Source organism: Lactuca virosa, chromosome 1 (genome assembly GCF_052849685.1).
Source record: "Lactuca virosa cultivar CGN04683 chromosome 1, Lactuca_virosa_CGN04683_v6, whole genome shotgun sequence".
NCBI lineage: Eukaryota > Viridiplantae > Streptophyta > Magnoliopsida > Asterales > Asteraceae > Lactuca > Lactuca virosa.
The window spans coordinates 114,355,847-114,374,780 of record NC_136426.1 but is presented as its reverse complement, the minus strand read 5'-3'; the positions used below and the strand labels follow the sequence as shown (position 1 = coordinate 114,374,780).

At 33.5% G+C, this 18,934-nt stretch overlaps 2 protein-coding genes across 2 annotated transcripts; one reads left to right on the top strand and one right to left on the bottom strand.

Moving 5' to 3' along the window:
- The first annotated feature begins 2,825 nt into the window (after positions 1-2,825).
- LOC145106260 (putative carboxylesterase 17) lies at positions 2,826-4,038 on the top strand. The gene has a single exon (XM_079043271.1). The coding sequence runs from the start codon at positions 2,872-2,874 to the stop codon at positions 3,880-3,882; it is 1,011 nt and encodes a 336-aa protein (XP_078899397.1). The 5' UTR covers positions 2,826-2,871; the 3' UTR covers positions 3,883-4,038.
- A 13,702-nt stretch (positions 4,039-17,740) lies between these two features.
- LOC145106253 (cyclin-dependent kinases regulatory subunit 1-like) lies at positions 17,741-18,690 on the bottom strand. The gene is made up of 4 exons (XM_079043265.1): positions 18,613-18,690; positions 18,418-18,503; positions 18,227-18,287; positions 17,741-18,102 (listed from the first exon to the last, which is right to left on the bottom strand). The coding sequence occupies exons 2-4, from the start codon at positions 18,468-18,470 to the stop codon at positions 17,944-17,946; spliced, it is 273 nt and encodes a 90-aa protein (XP_078899391.1). The 5' UTR covers positions 18,471-18,503; positions 18,613-18,690; the 3' UTR covers positions 17,741-17,943.
- Between the last annotated feature and the right edge of the window lie 244 nt (positions 18,691-18,934).

Genomic DNA, 18,934 nt, shown 5'->3' with positions numbered 1-18,934 from the left:
ATATACTTTCTAATGTCAGTTATACCAAGAGTGTATGTGCTTAAACGTAAATTGGTCATTTTGTTTTATTGATTCAACATGTAAAATGATTTGTGACCGCCATGTGTGGCGCTTGCGTGATGTTTCAAAGGTGATGGGTTTTTGGATAAGCCTCATATGCAAAAAAGATTAGTGATCGCCATGTGTGGCGATTGTGTGGTTTTTCATAAGTGTATGATGCTTGGTTTGAACTACAACGTACATTGAAAGTGTATGAGGTTTTTTGTGTTAGTTGTACATGAGCCTTAACTTTAGATCGGACGTTGAAAGTGTATCATGTGGAATGACTCACCGTACATAACCCTAACTACAACATCAATATGAGATTGGACCTTGAGTTTGAATAGGGTTTGGGAATAAAATTATATGTTTTGCTTAATTGAAATTGTTAGATGTGAAATTCGCTTGTTTGCCTTTAAAGTGTTTTATTCCCTCAAATTTTTTTTTACTTTAAACTATCGAATTATTGGTCTATTGAACCATTGACTTGTATTATGAGTTATTGAATTGATGGTTATTGAACCATTGGTGGTTGTCGAAACCAACAAATAAATATCTTAAATCTTATACAACGAAATAACGTATAATGGTAAAGGGATCGAATCCATAATTATTAGCTCAATTTGTAACCGTATAAAAATCTCCTTGCAAAAAATACTTGTAAAACGATAGTAAAATTAAAAATTAGGATTTTTAGTATTTTGGTTGTTTAAAAATCTAAGTAAACTAACACATGACTGAATGCAATTTAAACAAATAAAATTGATGTAAATCAATATGGAGATAATGTTTGATATTGAAATTTCATTATTTGAATATTTGGTTAATAAATTATTGGAATTCAAGATGTAATACAAGGCCAAAATGTTTACTTAACCAATCCATAAGCATAATGTTGCTTAATTAACCCATGAGCCCAATGTGGCTCCGATCTTCCATTCAAGATAAACTAGCAGCCCATAAGTTATTATAGTTTCAACTGTTTCCATCCTCCATATACACGAGTCCCGTTGTTCAAAGTTCAAACCTTCATTACCACTTGGTTAACGTCTTCCTCATGATTGTCACTCACTTTGCGCCAACCTTCTAGAAATCTCAAATTAAGCACAAAAACTTGAAAGTACATGATTTAGATAGAAAATAGCAAAAAGTAAAATATGTAAGGGAGATTAACTAAAAATAAGACGTAATCTATTAAAATAAACTATAAAAAAATATACACCTATCAACCATTAATTTTTTAAAACCTTTAAATTATCGAACATATTGCCCTTGAGATGATTTGAAGTTATTTTTTAGGGTTCGAATATAAGTTTAGCCTGTTACCCTTGTTAACACTCTTTAAAAGTTACTCGTTTTGAAAAGGGTAAATTACACAAATGGTCCCTATAGTTTGGGTTAATTTGCGCGTTTAGTTTCCTAACCTATTTTTTTAACTTGGAAGGTCCATACTATTTGTTTTTGTTACACGCTTGGTCCTTACTATTTGTTTTTGTTACGCACTTGGTCCATGTCTTACTTAAAAAGACTATTATTTAAATAGGGAAAAATGATGGGGGTAAGTAAGGTAAAGTGAGGGGATGAGGTTGAGAGTGTGTTTATTTAAATAAATAAAAAAATTCAGGGCAAAATACTATTTTTAGGTAAAACAAGGACCAATCGCATAACAAAAACAAATAGTAAGGACATTCCGAGTTAAAAAAATAAGTTATGGACCAAACATGCAAATTACCCTAAACTATAGGGGCCATTCGTGTAATTTACTCTTTTGAAAACTATAGAAACGATTGACATCGATTTCTATGCATACCTCACGTGATATAACTTTTAGGAGAATATTATATGAAAGTACGAAAGTTGGGTGGTTTGTTGGAATAAATTGATTAGAGAGGTAGGTATGGGCAACACCCGTATTATTGGGTGTTATAACAGGTGAACACCGCCCCCTTCCTTGTTATCAGACGTTATTAACCTGCGTGTTGCTCCCCGTTATCACCATAACATTTTATAACGTCGTTTTTTTTTTCTTTTTCCCAATAACGCCGGTATTGACGTTGTCCACACCTACCAGTATTATAGAAGTCGTTCCAAGTCAACATGTAAAACTTGAAAATTCCTTATAGAAGTCGTAAATGGTTGATTTAGAAAAATATGAAATTTGGGTGGTAGGTTGGAATAAATTGATTAATAATGTTTAATATTAAAAATGACTAAAACATAGTATGCAATTTGTCCTTTATTATAATTTAAAAACATTTTTTTTATTTTCCTATAGTATTATATATCAAAAACTTATATGCAAAACTGATTTTTTATTACTATGATAAAAAAATGATAGATTTAGAAAAATAAGTATTTGATAAAAAACGCACTTTTTTTGTGTGTTTAGAAGTTAGAACATCTGTAATATACTTTTTAGGGGATTATTGAGTTAAATAAACCATACAATTTTTTAAAAATGTTTTTTCGTTTAAAATGTTAATATAGATTTCCAACTCCATTAAACATAGTGTCTACTTCTTTTAATCGTATACTTTTTGTAATATTTTTTTTATTAATGTTAAAATTTATATTTGTATTACCCAAAAATAAGTCTAGACAAAATTGAACAAATGTTAAATGCATGGAAATAACATTTTTATCCTTACCCCTCATTTTTCTAATTTCATCAGATTTTTTAATCACCTTTTCTTACCATTGGCATTGACTCCATAAACAATTTCCACTGCCTCCAGTTCTATAAAAAAAAAAACTCCAACACCACTCGAAACTGGAAACGGATACAATTCATCCAACCATTCTACCTCACTTGTGTTCACAAAGCAATAGAATATGAATATGGTTCCCCAAAGAACAATCGTCGACCAAGTTTCCGGCTGGTTCACAGTCTATGACGACGGTTTTGTTGATCGGACATGGACAGGACCACCAGAATTCAAGTTCATGTCTGATCCAGTCCCGCCTCACAACAGCTTCATCCACGGCGTAGCAACCCATGACCTTTTCATCCATCCAGATTCCGATGATCTTCGCGTTAGAGTTTATCTCCCTGAGGTTCCCGACGACCCCATAAAGCTGCCCATAATCCTCCACTTGCATGGTGGAGGGTTTTGCATCAGCCAAGCTGACTGGTTCATGTATTATAATACCTACACTCGACTCACATGTGAAACTGGAGCCATCGTTGTTAGTACCTATCTCCATCTTGCCCCTGAGCATCGCCTCCCTGCCGCCATTGATGAAGCTTACTCCACCCTTCTCTGGCTCCAAGATTTGGCCAATAAAAAAGCACACCAACCATGGCTGTCTTGTAAGGGAGACTTCAACCGTGTTTTCCTCATCGGAGACAGCACAGGTGGGAACATAGTCCATCAGCTAGCTAAAAGGGTAGCCGGAGAAAATCTCCATCCACTGAGACTGGCCGGAGCGATTCTCATCCATCCAGGGTTTCTCAGATCGGTGAAAAGCAAGTCGGAGTTGGAAAAACCAGAGTCTCCGTTTTTTACTCGGGATATGTTGTATAAGTTTCTGCAGCTGGGGTTGCCGGAGGGCACCACCAGAGACCACCCGATAACATGTCCGATGGGAGAGGGAGAGGCGCTGCGTGGGTTGGATTTGCCGCCGTATCTGATGTGTTTGGCGGAGGATGACTTGATGATAGAAACGGAGATGGAGTTTTATCAAGAGATGAAAGAAGCTGGGAAGAAGGTTGAGTTGTTGATGAGTAATGGAGTTGGACACAGTTTTTATCTCAATAAGATCGCCATTGACGTGGACCCGAAAACCTCTCAAGAGACTCATAAATTGATCGAAGGGATCTCCCATTTCATGCGAAACAACTAAGTAAATCTTGCTACGAGTGTAATTCCAACATATCTTTCAATTATGTCTTGTTTTTTTTAATAATTATTCTGATAGTTTCAATCAATATATACATGCATACGTTTGTTTTTCTAATGTTTTTGCGATGTTGAAGTTAATCTTTATAATGAAAATAACTTGAAATACCCGAAAACAAATTAACTTCATATCTCCGTTGTTAGTACTTAGTTAGAACTTAGAAGGGTTACATTCATAAATTTTCAACATATTAAAGGTCAATTATTATTTTCTGTTTTGTTTCTTTCTAACATGTTGTTAGTTCATTAATAATATTCGATCTCCTCGTCCAAACAATTACTATTTATATAATATTTTATTCATGCAAAATAATATATATCTAGATCTATATTTACCATCATCTTGTCTTGTTCTTACAAGTTACAAACAAATCACTTATGTAAAAGCTATTTGTAAGGAAAATCAATTAAGTTTATTAATGAGAGTTGATTCGTACGCAACAATTTTTTTCATACATAACAATTGGTGTTTTAAAATGTTGTACTGTACAACTATATAATGCATAAGTTGTTGTGTACGACAAAAAACTGTTGTGTACAAATCACTTTTCTTTATTAATAAATTCATGATTCTTTCTCTTTAAGGGCTAATGGTAGTCAAACGGTGGATCTATTCTCACGCCTGTATTTGTGTTTTTGAATTTCCATTTCGATAAAGTATATATAGTGGTTAGATTTTTTGCCTTTCTATTATGTTTTTTTGTTGTATTTAATTAGTCATTGATTCCTCAAACAATTTCAAGCACTTGATACATCTTCTGACTTTTCTTATATGTAAGTGACTTGCGAACAGTGGTATTAGAACGATGCTCGAAAGGAAGAACGCAAATTGGGAAATAGTATCCGGATAAAAGTCATGGGTCAAGGAAGTGTGAAACTAGAAGCGAAACGAAGAACACAAATTGTAAGGGATGTGTATTATGTGTCGGAATTAACAAACAACTTGTTAAGTGCCAGGCAACTAACTACAAGAGAAAGGATTGGTAATATTGATGCAAGGTGGGGCTCTTCAGACTTTCCATTGAAGGAAGGGACTGATTGTAAATAACCATAAACCGAATGATTGTCATGCTTGATGAACTACCTAATGGTGTAGGAAACGAGTGAAAGAAGGAAATGAATTGAAGATTTCTCTAATTTCATTGAATGAATACGAGCTAATTACAATTACATATATGAATGAGAAAATAAGCTCTAACTAACTATCTAACAACCAAAACTGTTAATCAATCTAACTACCCCCCCCCCCCCAATCAGTAGGTCGTGAAAAGAACCCAAATTGGTAATTGCTTCTTTATGTTATGGAGCCGGTAAAGCTTTGGTAATACATCAACAACTTGAGCATTAGTGGAAACATGAGACAATTGAATGAGACCTTCTTGAAGCTTTTATTATTATTATTATTATTATTATTATTATTATTATAATAATGGCAGTCAATCTCAATATGTTTGACCCTCTCATGATATACATGATTTCTGGAAATATAAATTACAGTTTAACTGTCATATTATAAAGGAATTGGTTGAATATTGCAAACATGTAAATCACTAAAAATTCTTGTTACCCATGCTAATTCTGCACATGTTCTTCTCATGGACCTGTACTTTGCATCCGCTGAAGACAAAGAAATAGTCAACTATTTGACTATTTCTTTGACTTCCAGAATATAGGTGATCCTCCAAACATAACAAAAAAACCACTAACAGATCTTCGAGTGACCTGACAAGAAGCCCAATCTGAGTCACAGTAAGCTTCAAAATTATAACTTTGAGAATTGTTGAAATGTAATCCAGTGGTCATTGTTCCTTTGAGATATTTTAATACATGCAAAGCAGTTGTGAGATGATTTTTGGAAGGCTTATGATTTCATTGACTAAGATATTGGACTGTGAAAGATAAATCATGCCTTGTGTGAAGAAGGTAATCAAGCTTTCCAATTAATTGTCTGAAAGTTGTGACATCTTCTAGCAATTCACTATCATCTTGATGACCATTGAATTTTGGAGGTAGAGGGGTAGAAACGGGATTAGAATTACTCATGGAATGTAAATCAAGTATTTCTCTAATAAACTTCTATTGATGAATGATCATAACAGAGGGCACATTTTGAAATTCCAATCCAAGAAAATACCCAATATTCATAAGATCCTTGATTTTAAACTATCATCAAAGAATGTTTTTAAAGCTGCAATTTCATCTAGATTATTCCCAGTGATCAGAATATCATCAACATACACAACAACAATAATGATAAGATCATTATTTGAATTGAGAAAGAGATAATGATCATTTTGGGAATGTGTATACCCTTTTGTTAGCAAGATTGATGATAACGTGGCATACCATTGACGAGAAGATTGCTTCAAGCCATAAAGAGATTCGTTTATTTTGCAAACTAAAGATTAAGTTTCAACTTGCAGCCCTGGAGGTATTTTCATATAAACTTCTTCATGTAGATCTCCATGGAGAAGAACATTATTTACATTGAATTGTTGAATAAGCCAACCCCTTTTTATTACAACAGAAACAAGACATCTTATGGTTATAAACGTGACAATAGGGGAAAAGGTTTCATGGTAGTCGATGCCCTCTTTTTGAGTTAATCCTTTTGCAACCAATCGAGCTTTATACCTCTCTATTGACCCATTAGCCTTATACTTCAGTTTATAAACCCATTTTCATGCTATTGGTTTCTTGCCCTTTTGAAGTTTGACAATAGTGCAAGTGTTATTATAATACAATGCTTCTAACTCCTTTTAAATTGCATCTTCCTAATGAACATTACCCTTTGCTTGAGAATAGAAAAGAGGCTCAAATTCATGTAGAATAACATTAAAGGGTAAACTGGTCATTTTTGGATTCAAATGAAAGAGAAGTGCAAATTGAGATGCACAGATTGGTTATGGTATGAGAACATTCATACACATCAGATAGAGAAACATTGCAAACATAATCTTGTAAAGAAGATGGTGGTTGTCTTGTTCTAGTAGGTCGAGTATTCCCATTTATAGGAAGATGATTTTGTTCTTTATTAACTTCATTTTCAAAAGATGCATGAGTTGAAGCAGATTGAATTGGTGTTTCAGAATTGGATTGTTCTTCAAAAGTAGGAATATGCATGTATGAAGGAGTATAATCAAATGAAGATTGATTGTTAAAGGAATGTAGAGGGAACAAATGCTCATAAAACTTGAGATCTCTTGTAACAAATATCTTTTTGGTTTCAATGTTGAGCACTTTGTATGCCTTTTGAGCATTTTTGTAACGCCCCATTCATGGTATGTAATTTAAATATTGAATTTCCTTTCTTAAGGGTTACTCGACGAGTCAGTAGCCCGACTCGTCGAGTAGAAGCGGGAATGCACGTGGACTTAGTGGGGCGACTCGACGAGTCCATTCCCGACTCGGCGAGTCTGCCAGTCTGGATGAAACCCTAATTCTTAGGGTTTGGACCCTATTTAAACGTCATTATAGCCCCCATCCCAGCCTCCAACACCTCTAGAGCGTTCCCCCTCAAAACCCTAGCCCTCCATTGGTGAGTTTGAGTGATTCCATCCTATTTTGAGTGATTTTGTGCTTTCTTGAAGTGGTAGAGAAGAAGGAAAGAGAGAAGGTTCAAAGGAGAAGAAGTAGATCCAGAAGCTAGCCCTCCTTTGCTACACTTTCTGGTAATCAAGCTTAACACTTGACTTGTAGTTTTATAGATCTTCTTTTTGTCATTTTTATGGAGTTTTGGGTCCAACAAGCTTAATCCTTGAGACCTGCTCGTCCTAAGTCGATTCACCTTCAGATCTAGGTTCTGGAATCGAGTACATGCCATGAGAATGCAAGCTTTATGGCCATGATAGCCCATGCACCCCTTTAGACCTCAATTTTGGGTCCTTTAAGCATATACTTCCATGCATGCACGTAAAGTTCATAACTTTACGTGCTAGATCGGTCTTAGTAGCCCAGATCTACCTTTTAGATGAGTGTTGTACGTCAGAAATCGAGATATAAGGAATGGACAAGATCGACTTGGCGAGTTGTTCTTGGGACTCGGCGAGTCCAGAGTTTGAGTCCCTTTTCTGTTGTGGTTCAAAGGAACCCCAATCGAGTGTTGGAAAGGTTCGGACAAGTCCAGGGTAGTGATTCGATATATTAAGATATAGTCATAATCTAGGAATCAGGGGACTCGACGAGTGCAAGAACACACTCGGCGAGTCCAAGGCAATCTCCTTACCCGCAAGAACAGACTCGATGAGTTGTTCATACAACTCGGCGAGTCGTAGACTGGACATGTTCATATGATGAAGGAGGACTCGACGAGTTGTTCATACAACTCGGTGAATCAGATGAAGGACAACTCGATGTTATGATAGGAGGAGAACTCGTCGAGTCTTTGCTAAACTCGACGAGTAGAGTCGGGTTGAGGAATAGAAGAAATGATAGGGACTCGGTGAGTTGGTGGCCCAACTCGGCGAGTCAGATCAACTGGAAGTTGACTTTGACCAGGACTTTGACTTTGACGAAGGGGTAAATTGGTCATTTACTCCATGTGGAATCATCAGTTGATTCAGAGTGTTATATGATTGTAGTCGGGAGTCGCCGGAGCACCAGATAGGGATTTCTCACTCGGGATATCAGCAGCCAGTTACACGAGGTGAGTTCTCCTTCAGTAGGAACGGGTCTACGGCACTAAGGTCGGCCCGTAGTGTGATATGATAGTAGCTGAGTGTGGGCGGGGCCCGTATCCTATCCTAGCAGAGTGTGGGCGAGGCCTTTATCTCATAGTAGTAGTTAAATATGATGTATGAGTAGTAGATTAGCTTTACATGTTGTCTGTGTGATACTTGTATGTTGGGTTTAGTAGTTGAGTGTGGGCGAGGCCCGTACCTCATCATAGTCGAGTGTGGGCGAGGCCCGTATCTCGAAGTAGCTGAGCATGGGCGAGGCCCGTACCTCAGAGATAGTGGAGTGTGGGCGAGGCCCGTATCTCCTAGACAGTGGAGTGTGGGCGAAGCCCGTATCTCCTAGATAGTGGAGTGTGGGCGGGACCCGTATCTCCCAGTTAGCGGAGTGTGGGCGAGGCCCGTATCTCCACGAGTGTGGGAGAGGCCCGTATCTCCTAGTTGCATGTTGTGTGTAGATGGTATGTGGTAGATTGGGGAGACTCACTAAGCTTTGTGCTTACTGTTTTCAGTTTTGGTTTAAGGTACTTCCACTAGCACTGGGAAGGGCTCGGGATGATCGCATGGCACACACCACAGTCTTCACCCTGGGAGCTAGACTCTGATATTTGGATATGAGATTTGATTTGAGACAGATAGTATGATGTTTATGATACATGATTATGATTTTACTTATGATTTTGGATGGTTGATGGCTTTAATAATGTTTTGAAAAAGAAATTTCTGGGTTGTATTTTTGGGATGTTTCAATTTGGATAGCCAATGAAAACACATGCTTGAGAATGAGGCATAAACTTGTCTCTTCCTACAATTGAAGTAGCAACAAAACACAAACACCCAAATGATCTTAAAATAGTAATATTCGACTTTTCTTTATGCAATATTTTATAACATGATTGAAAAACAAATATTTTAGTAGGCATTCTGTTGATGAGAAACACATTAGTTTTAACGCATTCTCCCCAATAAGGTGTGCTCAACCCAACTTGAAAATACAAGGCACGTGCAAAGTCAAGAATATGTTTGTGCTTTCTCTCAACGATTCCATTTTGGTGTGGGGTGTAAGAGATGTACTTTTGATGAATGATTCCTTGAGAAGAATAAAATTATGTTCCTTCGTTGCTGCTTCCTAGTTCATAAGCATTGTCTGATCTTATGACATTAATGGTTTTTGAGAACTGGGTTTGAACAAACTTGATTAAGTGTTTAATAAGTGTTAATGCATAACTCTTATTATTCAACAAGTGTACCCAAGTATTTCAAATGTAATCATCTACGATTGTTAAAAAAATTGTGTCTGTTATGAGATGAGTGCTTGTAAGGACCCCATATATCAATGTGGATCAGATCAAATGGTTCCTTGGAGTGAGAATGACTTAATGATAAAGGAAAATGATGTTATTTAGCTTTAGAACAGATTAAACAAGGAATATTATCATTGTAAGATGAAGGAACAAGTGAAAGATGTTTTAAAGTTTCAAATGAAGCATGACCAAAACGATTATGCCAGAACATTACATCAGAGTTGTTACTAGAATTACAAGAACTTGGAAAAACAAAGTGTTTGATTAGAGGAAAACTAAAAGACAAATTGGACTTAAGAACATTATGATTGAAAACATATAGATCATTAATGTGATTCCCTATGATTCCAAGAGCAATCTTATCCTTCATCAAAGGGCCCTACATTAGACAATGTCTATTAGAAAGAATGTTTGGAGTTGGGAAGCAAGTTTGGATACAGATACAAGATTGTATTTAAACTGAGGAACATACAATACTTTTTAAAGAACAATTGAATAATGAATTGGAACATCACCATAGAATTCAATAGAGGCATCATGCCCATCAGGCAATCCAATCATGTGAGACTGATTCAACTTATGAAAAGTAGTGAAAAGACCTCTATTAGAACCCATATGATCGGTAGCTCCGATATAAAAAATCCAAGATAAACAAGACTGAAGTTGATCTGATGATTTATAAACATTTAATGGAAAATGTTTGAATGAAAATGATGATTTACCTTCCTTATCCATAACATCTTTTTTGCTTGAGGTATTGGCTTGGCTATTTGATGAAGAAGCAATGTTTATAGCATTAAACAATTAGAGAAGATGATGATATTGTTCTTCAGATATACCAAGATCTGACATAGTAGATACATTATGAACTGTTGATTTGTATTAATCTTTCTTTGTCTTTGTGAATTTGAAGTTGGAAGGAAATCCAAATAGTCGATAGCATGTTGATTTTATGTGCCCAGTCTTTTTGCAATGATTGCAAACCAAATGCTTCTTTGATTGAATTTTAGAAGAAACATTCATAGATATCAAATCAACATTGATATGAGACTTATTAGTTATACCTCTTTTGTTGTTCTTCTTGAATGATCAAAGAATATACAGTGGAAACGCTTGGGAGTGGTTTCACCAACAAGATCTGTCCACGAAGAGTTTTATAGCTTTCATTCAGTCCTATCAATAGTTGAATAAGACGCTGTTCTTCAAGGGATTTATGAATAACAATTCCCGATTCACATGAACATAGAGGAAAGTTCTAAACAATGCAAAGCTCATCCCAAACCTTTGTTAATTTTTTGAAATAGGTAAAAAAAATTCCAGATCCTTGAGACAATGAATAGATTTGCTGTTGAATTTTATATAAAAGAGCTCCATTTGATTGTTCATAACATTGATTGAGTTCATTCCAGATTTCAGATGTTGTTTGAAGAAATAGAACACTCTCAGATATGTTCTTCGACAACGAATTAAGAATCCAACTAATCACCATGGAATTAGCTCTGTATCAATTAGGGTAATTAGAACAAGTAGTAAGAGGCTTTGGAATTGATCCATCTACGAATCCTAACTTGTTCTTCGTAGATAGTGAAATTATTATGGATTTCTTCCATGAATTGAAGCCATTGCCTCGAATGGTGAAGTAACGGGCAAAGAACTTGGATTATCTGAAGAACTATGAAATAGGCACTTGAATGATCAATGGTTGATGAAGAACTAGATGATTCAACCATTGAAAGAATAAAGAACAAGAAAAAATCACTCCCGCTCTGATACGGTGATACCATGTTGGAGATGAGTGAAAGAAGGAAATGAATTGAAGATCTCTCTGATTTCATTTAATGAATACGAGCTAATTACAATTACATATATGAATGAGAAAATAAGCTCTAACTAACTATCTAACAACCAAAACTGTTAATCAATCTAACTAACTAACTGAATTAGGATAAACTACAATTATACCCTTAGTTAGTTCTAACCAATGGTACAAGTTTGCAAGTGACACATGAGGACCTTACCGGGATATGAAATAAATGGAAGCATCACATATAAGATATACCAAAGACATCTAATTGTATAGCATCTGAGAAGTTGCAACTTATACACTCGGATATTTGTGCACCAATCATTCCAGTAACCAATATCGTCCATTGATCTAAAAAATTCAAATAAGGGAATGATAGTAAATTTACGTATAAATCAACTAATAAGATTTAGTCAATCCTACAATTTTACGTAATTGACATTTACCCTATATTTAGTCATGACACACCACCATCATCATCTCAATCTCGTCCCACACCATTACTGATTCACCATCAACCACCTACACCATCGCCAATTCACCATCTTCAACTCGCACAAAAGGCCCATGTTTTTTGATTTTATTGTAACCACACCTACAATCCAGATTTAAGAGAAAGTATCGAGTGAGGGAAGGAAGGAAGGAGACGCTCATGTTTGTCCTTTTTTTAACATACACGAATTATAATTTTGAGTGCTACCAAACCACACAAAAAACGACCTCAGTTCTACGTTTTTATACAACCTTTGTGTGATCGATTACAAGAGAAAGGAGGAAAGACTGGTTTGATTAAGAAGAAAATGATAAGAAGGGGTTTGCTTAGATGGGTATTATTTTTAGAAATCATACACACATGCACAATTGAATTAAAATGCGGGGATTCTTTCGAGATGACAACATTTTATTTCAAAAGAAATAAAAAAAATGACAATACAATCTTAAAAAAATGAAGCGTATAAATTTTAAGGATGGTTATAATTAATTATATTCATTATTGTTTGTGCTCTAGTTCATTTCATATTAAAAAAATCAAAGATGATTGTAATCTTTCAACAATGAAACATATCTTCTACTCTAATAAATAATTTTTTTTACCATATGTCACATTCTTATTGATTTGGCCACATGTCATTTTATGGTTATTTTCAATTAAATTTTTTCCACATGACATTTTGTGGTTTTTTCATTTTATTAAATTCCACATAATATTTAAATCAAGGGAAATATTCAGAAAATTCCCAATATTTACAGAAAAGTTACACTTTAGTCCTAAAATTTTTTTTTGAACAAAAAAGTACTGAAAACCGGCAAAAATTTACAGTTTGACCATTTTTGACCGGCTGAAACCGGTACCAAATTAATTTGGGACTATTTCGTAAACTAACCCAAAATATTAGGACTTTTCTGTAAACAAAAAATATTAGGACTTTTCTGTAAACAAAAATATTAGGACTTTTCTACAAACAAAACTCTTATTATTATTATTATTATTATTATTATTATTATTATTAAAAATATAAATAAGTACTAGGTGAACGTTGACGTAGCAGATCAGTTGATAGTTGTAGGAGGGATACAATGGGAAAACGAAAAAATTCGTTCTTTTCTTCAATGGTGTTGTGCATCTTGCTCTGCATATTTTTTTAAGTAGTAAAACAAAAATGAAACCCAAATTAAACTAGTTCTATTTTAAGTGAAAAAAGTTGAAATGTATTTTAAATTCAGAGTCTCGTTCACGGAGGTTTTGGTTGCTGGCATGTAGATTAATGAAGGTAATTAACTTCAATTCAATATAAAATATTACTTTTCTACATTATTTTTTATATTAATTTACTATTTGATGCAAATAATATGTTTGTTGATTTGGTGGATTTGAAATATATGGTGTTTTCAATGTATTGTAATGACTCATTCAACATATGTTATCACTCGTGGTTTGCGAAGGGTTCATTCATTCTATTGTTCATTCTTAATGTTTATTAATTTGAAATATTGTGATTAAGTAGACAATAATTGGTTCATTTTGATATATTTTCTGTTTTAATAATGAAGTTCATCTTAGGTTGTGAGCTATAGTTGTCCCCTGGATTTGATTCAAAATTGGCTAGTAATGCATACCAAGTGTTCGATAATTGGTTAAGAGTTACAAATGGACCGAATTAGTTCTTATCAACCATTTCATGGATCAATGCCTAGATAATTGATTTCGAATTTAAAATTAAGATGCAAACCAAAATTTGTTTCTTGCAGAATATATTTTACATATTCTGAAGGTATAATACGATTCTTAACAATAATATTCTTTAGAACAGATTAGTATATTTGTTAGCTTATTATATATATATATATATATATATATATATATATATATATATATATATATATATATTTCTTAGCTTACGATTCTTAGCAATATATATTTCTTTTTAGGTTTTGAAGATGCCATAATCGTTGTGGAAAAGAAAGAAATATGGAAAACAAGAGTGTATTTAATACACGTTTTTCCCATTGTATCATTCCTACTACTTATTTATATTTTTAATAATAATAAGGGTTTTGTTTGTAGAAAAGTCATAATATTTTTGTTTACAGAAAAGTCATAATATTTTTTGTTAACAGAAAAGTCCCAATATTTTGGGTTAGTTTACGAAATAGTCCCAAATTAATTTGGTACCGGTTTCAACCGGTCAAAAAGGGTTAAACTGCAAATTTTTGTCGGTTTTCAGGACTTTTTTTTTCAAAAAAAAATATATATTGGGACTAAAGTGTAACTTTTCTGTAAATATTGGGACTTTTATGAAGATTTCCCTTAAATCAACTATAATAAATGAAGATCTATTTTGTCACATGTCAATCTCTCATTAGTTTTGACACTTGTCATTTTATGATATTTTTGAAATAAATAATATCCACATGTCAATTTTTGGGTTTTTTCTAATTTTGAAAATTAAAAAGCCACATAATATTTGTATTTTATATATGTAAAGTATTAAATATAATAAATATGATCGTAATTGTAATTAATATGTTTCTTCATTTCTTATTTCAAAATTTTATTTAAAAAAATATTTAGTGTTTACATTTTAATATTTAATTCTTTTTAATTAACCCGTGTAATACACGGGTTGTACACATAGTGTAATAATTATAACAAATGTAATAATAAATATATATAAAATTATTAATTGACTTTCCTTTTAATCTGAAAATTTCTAAATTAAAACCTCATTAGTTTCATTTGTTTATTTATCTAAATTATTTGTTTAAATTTAAAAGGGAAAAAACACTTTAATTTTAATAATTCAATATTTTTCTAATTTTTCTTATAAATTCAAACTTCTTAGAATTTTATATTTAATTTTCTTTTAAATGAACCCAAATAATACACAAGTTTTATACCTATTTCATTTAATAAAACGGTTAAAATTTAGTAGATTCTTTACTTTTCTAAACTTATTCTTTTAAAAATATGTAATTTTTCACAAAAGACTATCCCATAATCAACCTAAACATATTTATTTCAATTATTTTTTTTAAAAAATTCACGATTAGTTTGGTTTTATTAATAATTTTCTGTTTTGAATGATATATCTAATTTACCTTTTCATAACCGTTTTAAAAAAACTATTAAAATATTAAAAATAATTAAAACTAGCAAGTTACTACTCCCCGCTTCGCAGGGGGCGAAATTACGTAACGATGAAAGTATAGGGAGCAAACCAACAAATATACAAAACTCATGTGGTCAAAGTGCGAGAACAAAAAATGTAGGGACAAGATATGACAATATATTGCCAAGGGTCGGGGTACGAGCTCTTCTTGTATATTTTTTTAACATATGGATTGTTTCAGTAAAAAAAATACACAAACATTTTTATGAGGACAATTTTTGTAATTTATTTTTTATATATTAACCAAAACTACGAACATATTGTTTCTATAAAAAAAACTCAAAAAAAACTCATAGGGACATTTTCTATGAACTACATAATTATAAGGACCAAATGTGATAATATCCAAAAGATATTTGACGAAAATTTGAAATCCCGAAGTCTATTGTTGGTAAGCTCATTTTCTAATTAATATTAATATGGGTAAATTACACGGATCTCGTGCAGGTGTCAAAAGACATGTTTATTTTTTATTTTCAAAAATTAACGCGTACTCATTTGCTTTAAACTTGTACCCTTCATCCTATTGACATGAAATGGTTATTTTGACCTTAATAATTTATTTTTTTCATTTTTTTTATTTGTTTACCAGTTTTAAATTAAAAAATAAGAATAAAATAAAATAAATACCCCCAACCCACTTCCAATTCCCCAGGTCGTTTTACCTTCATCTTCTACCTTCATCTCCCTCTTTTCACCCACTCTCCATCTCCCTCTTCTCACCCACTCCTGACGCCGATGAAAACCCCATCACCCCACTTTCACTTTCACAAACGTTGCTATCATCACTATCATCTCCAAACCTACAACAATATTCGACCATAACTACCATATTATCCATAGATTACCCATCCCACGAAACCACATGTTCATCACCATTTATGTTTCCCTGTTCTCGATCTGCAACAAATCAGAAAGCAAAAAGGTAAAGGGTGCGTTCAAGTGAGAACAAAATACCTAGACCGGGTGAATAAAACCATCACCACCATCATCTTCGATCTCCATCGTCATCAAAGTAGGAACCGCCACTGCACCACCATCAACAGTTATGTTGCTTCCATTATTCTTTCTCCACCTATCTTCTCGTCTCACTCTCGCCACCTCGATGGTAGGTTTGATTTCAAGGTTCGATTTGTGGGTTTGATTTCGGGTTAGATTATGGGTTTGGAAATGGAAACTTTTTGTGATGCAATATCGAGTGAGAGAGGGTCAAAGAGATGAACACATGGGTGATTTGTAATTTTACATGTTTTTTTTGGAACCATTTTCGAAAAGCTCAAATTTTACAGGTTCTCAAAAAGATCCACCACCATTTTTGATTTTCTAAAACTATTTGGGTTTCAGGTTGACTGTTCGTTTGAGTTTGATCTCTAAAATGATTTTCGATTTCTATAACCATTTGGGTATAGGTTTCAGGAAAGGTGCACATTAGGGTGGTCGGAAATGATGATCGTAATAGGATCAGAGGAAGGCGAAAAACAGTGGATCGGGAGAAGAGGATAACAGGAGAGCGGGTGGGGTGGGGGGTGTTAGGAAAGGGGTCCATTTTCTTTTTAAATTATAAATAAGAATAAATATTATTAGATTAACAAAAAATAAATACAAAAGGAAATTATGGTCATTTCAAATCTAGAACGGACTAAAATTGCAACAAATTCATCTTTCAAGGATAAAACGTGCAAGTTTTAAACAAACGATGGATGATCCGAGTTAATTTTTGAAAATAGAGACCAAACGTGTATTTTGGTACTTGCACGAGAAACGAATCGGACAATTTACCCTATTAATATGTACTTATAGTATAATTTATATCGAGAATCAACCTAAAAATATATAATATCCGTGGTACTCAAATATATGGTCAAATTTGCATTCCTATCGTAATAACCATACTTTCCAAAAATATTTTAGGAAATGATCAGTTTTTGAAAAAATAATCCAAATAAGTACCTAGTTCGAAAATATGCCTACGTTTTTTGATTTCATATCTCTTTCCCACTCATATTTTTTAGGATCTTCATTTTTTAATGTAACCGGCTTTTTCTTCTCCTATTCTCTTTTCAGAGGATATCATCTAACACGGAATACAAATTTGAAAACGATTAAAAAATCAACTCAAACACACAATGAACAAGTTCAAAACTCATGAATAATTTCAGAATTTCAAACTTGTTTATCAATTTTCGAACCTACTTCTTGTTTAAAAATATATATTATGAAATTTTGATCCAATTTTTGAGAAATAACAATTTTCAAACCTTGCATTTTCTAGAAATTGTAGTTTGAAAAAATATCATTAAAAATGCTTCAAGGATCAAGAGAAAATCAATGCCATTATGCCAACAAAGTATTGAGGAGTATAACTGATCCATAGCAAGGAGTAACTATTAAAATTCTGAAAACATGATCATCATCATAAACCAAATTACAGTAACTTAACATTCTGAAATATGATTCAGATACCAGATTATCAAACTTTATCATCTACCCATTTCTACAGGAAATGAGATGTGTGTTCATACTTCATACCACAAAATACTAATTGTTGTTGGGTCACTTAGCAAGCAGACCTTGGTGAGCTTGAGCCTGATTCTCTTGGTTCTGCTGATAGTTCAAAGGCCTCCTGAAAAGCATGATGTGAGGCTCTGGTCTGTGGATCGCATAGTGCACCCATCCTCGACTCTGTTGCACCCCAATTGCTCTCCATTCCGTCTACACAAAATCAAAATCATAAAAGTCTCATAGTTGTAATGATCGATTTTCTTTCTCTACTATATACAGAAGTCGTATAAACACGTATATGAAACCCTAATTATCGTTGGAATCAACAACATACCTCGGCTAGAAGACGATTCTTCGGAAGAAGCTTTGCGACTTCTGGAGGAAGAACTACGTGCCTATCAATAACAAGTTCAGAAAATCGTAAAACCAATTGTTAGAGATCGTTATACGAAAGATTGAACAAGATAATCACGATTTAGGAGAAATAGAGAACAAATCGAAGTGGTTTGAGAGAATAATTGTTACCTGTACTCGAACGTATCATCGAAGTACTTCTCGGAGTATTGGATCTGACCCATAATCGATTGAATTGAGCAAAGTTTAACGAAATCCTGATGAAATAGGGGTTAGAATAAGTGTAGATTATGATGAATGAAACAAACAGGGAGAAATTTTAGTAGAAATTAAGAAATTTGAGGATCAATGAAAAACCCTAGATACCTGTTGAGTGAGGGAGCGTTGTGACGACGTAAAAAGGAAGAACGCAATGGACAATTGGGCCAAGGCAGACTACTTTCACGTACATATAGTGTTTTTTAAATTATTACTTTATTTTGCAACGGTAGGAAATTGGTTTCAATTTTCAAAATTTGAAAGTGTAAAACGAAAAATAATTCATTTTTATTTAAGACAAATCTTTAAAAATTGTCCGTGTGATATGTATTTTTTCCGAGCTTTAGTCCAAACCTCGATTTTTTGGCTACATGGTCCTTTTGACCTAGTTTCATTGCGTTTTTGGTCCATCAAAAAACTAAAAAGACTA

Coding starts and splice junctions, on each gene's coding strand:
- LOC145106260 (XM_079043271.1), top strand. CDS start 2,872: ATGAATATGGTTCCCCAAAGAACAATCGTCGACCAAGTTTCCGGCTGG.
- LOC145106253 (XM_079043265.1), bottom strand. CDS start 18,470: ATGGGTCAGATCCAATACTCCGAGAAGTACTTCGATGATACGTTCGAG. Junction 18,288..18,417: donor GATGATACGTTCGAGTACAG/GTAACAATTATT, acceptor TGTTATTGATAG/GCACGTAGTTCTTCCTCCAG. Junction 18,103..18,226: donor AGAATCGTCTTCTAGCCGAG/GTATGTTGTTGA, acceptor GATTTTGTGTAG/ACGGAATGGAGAGCAATTGG.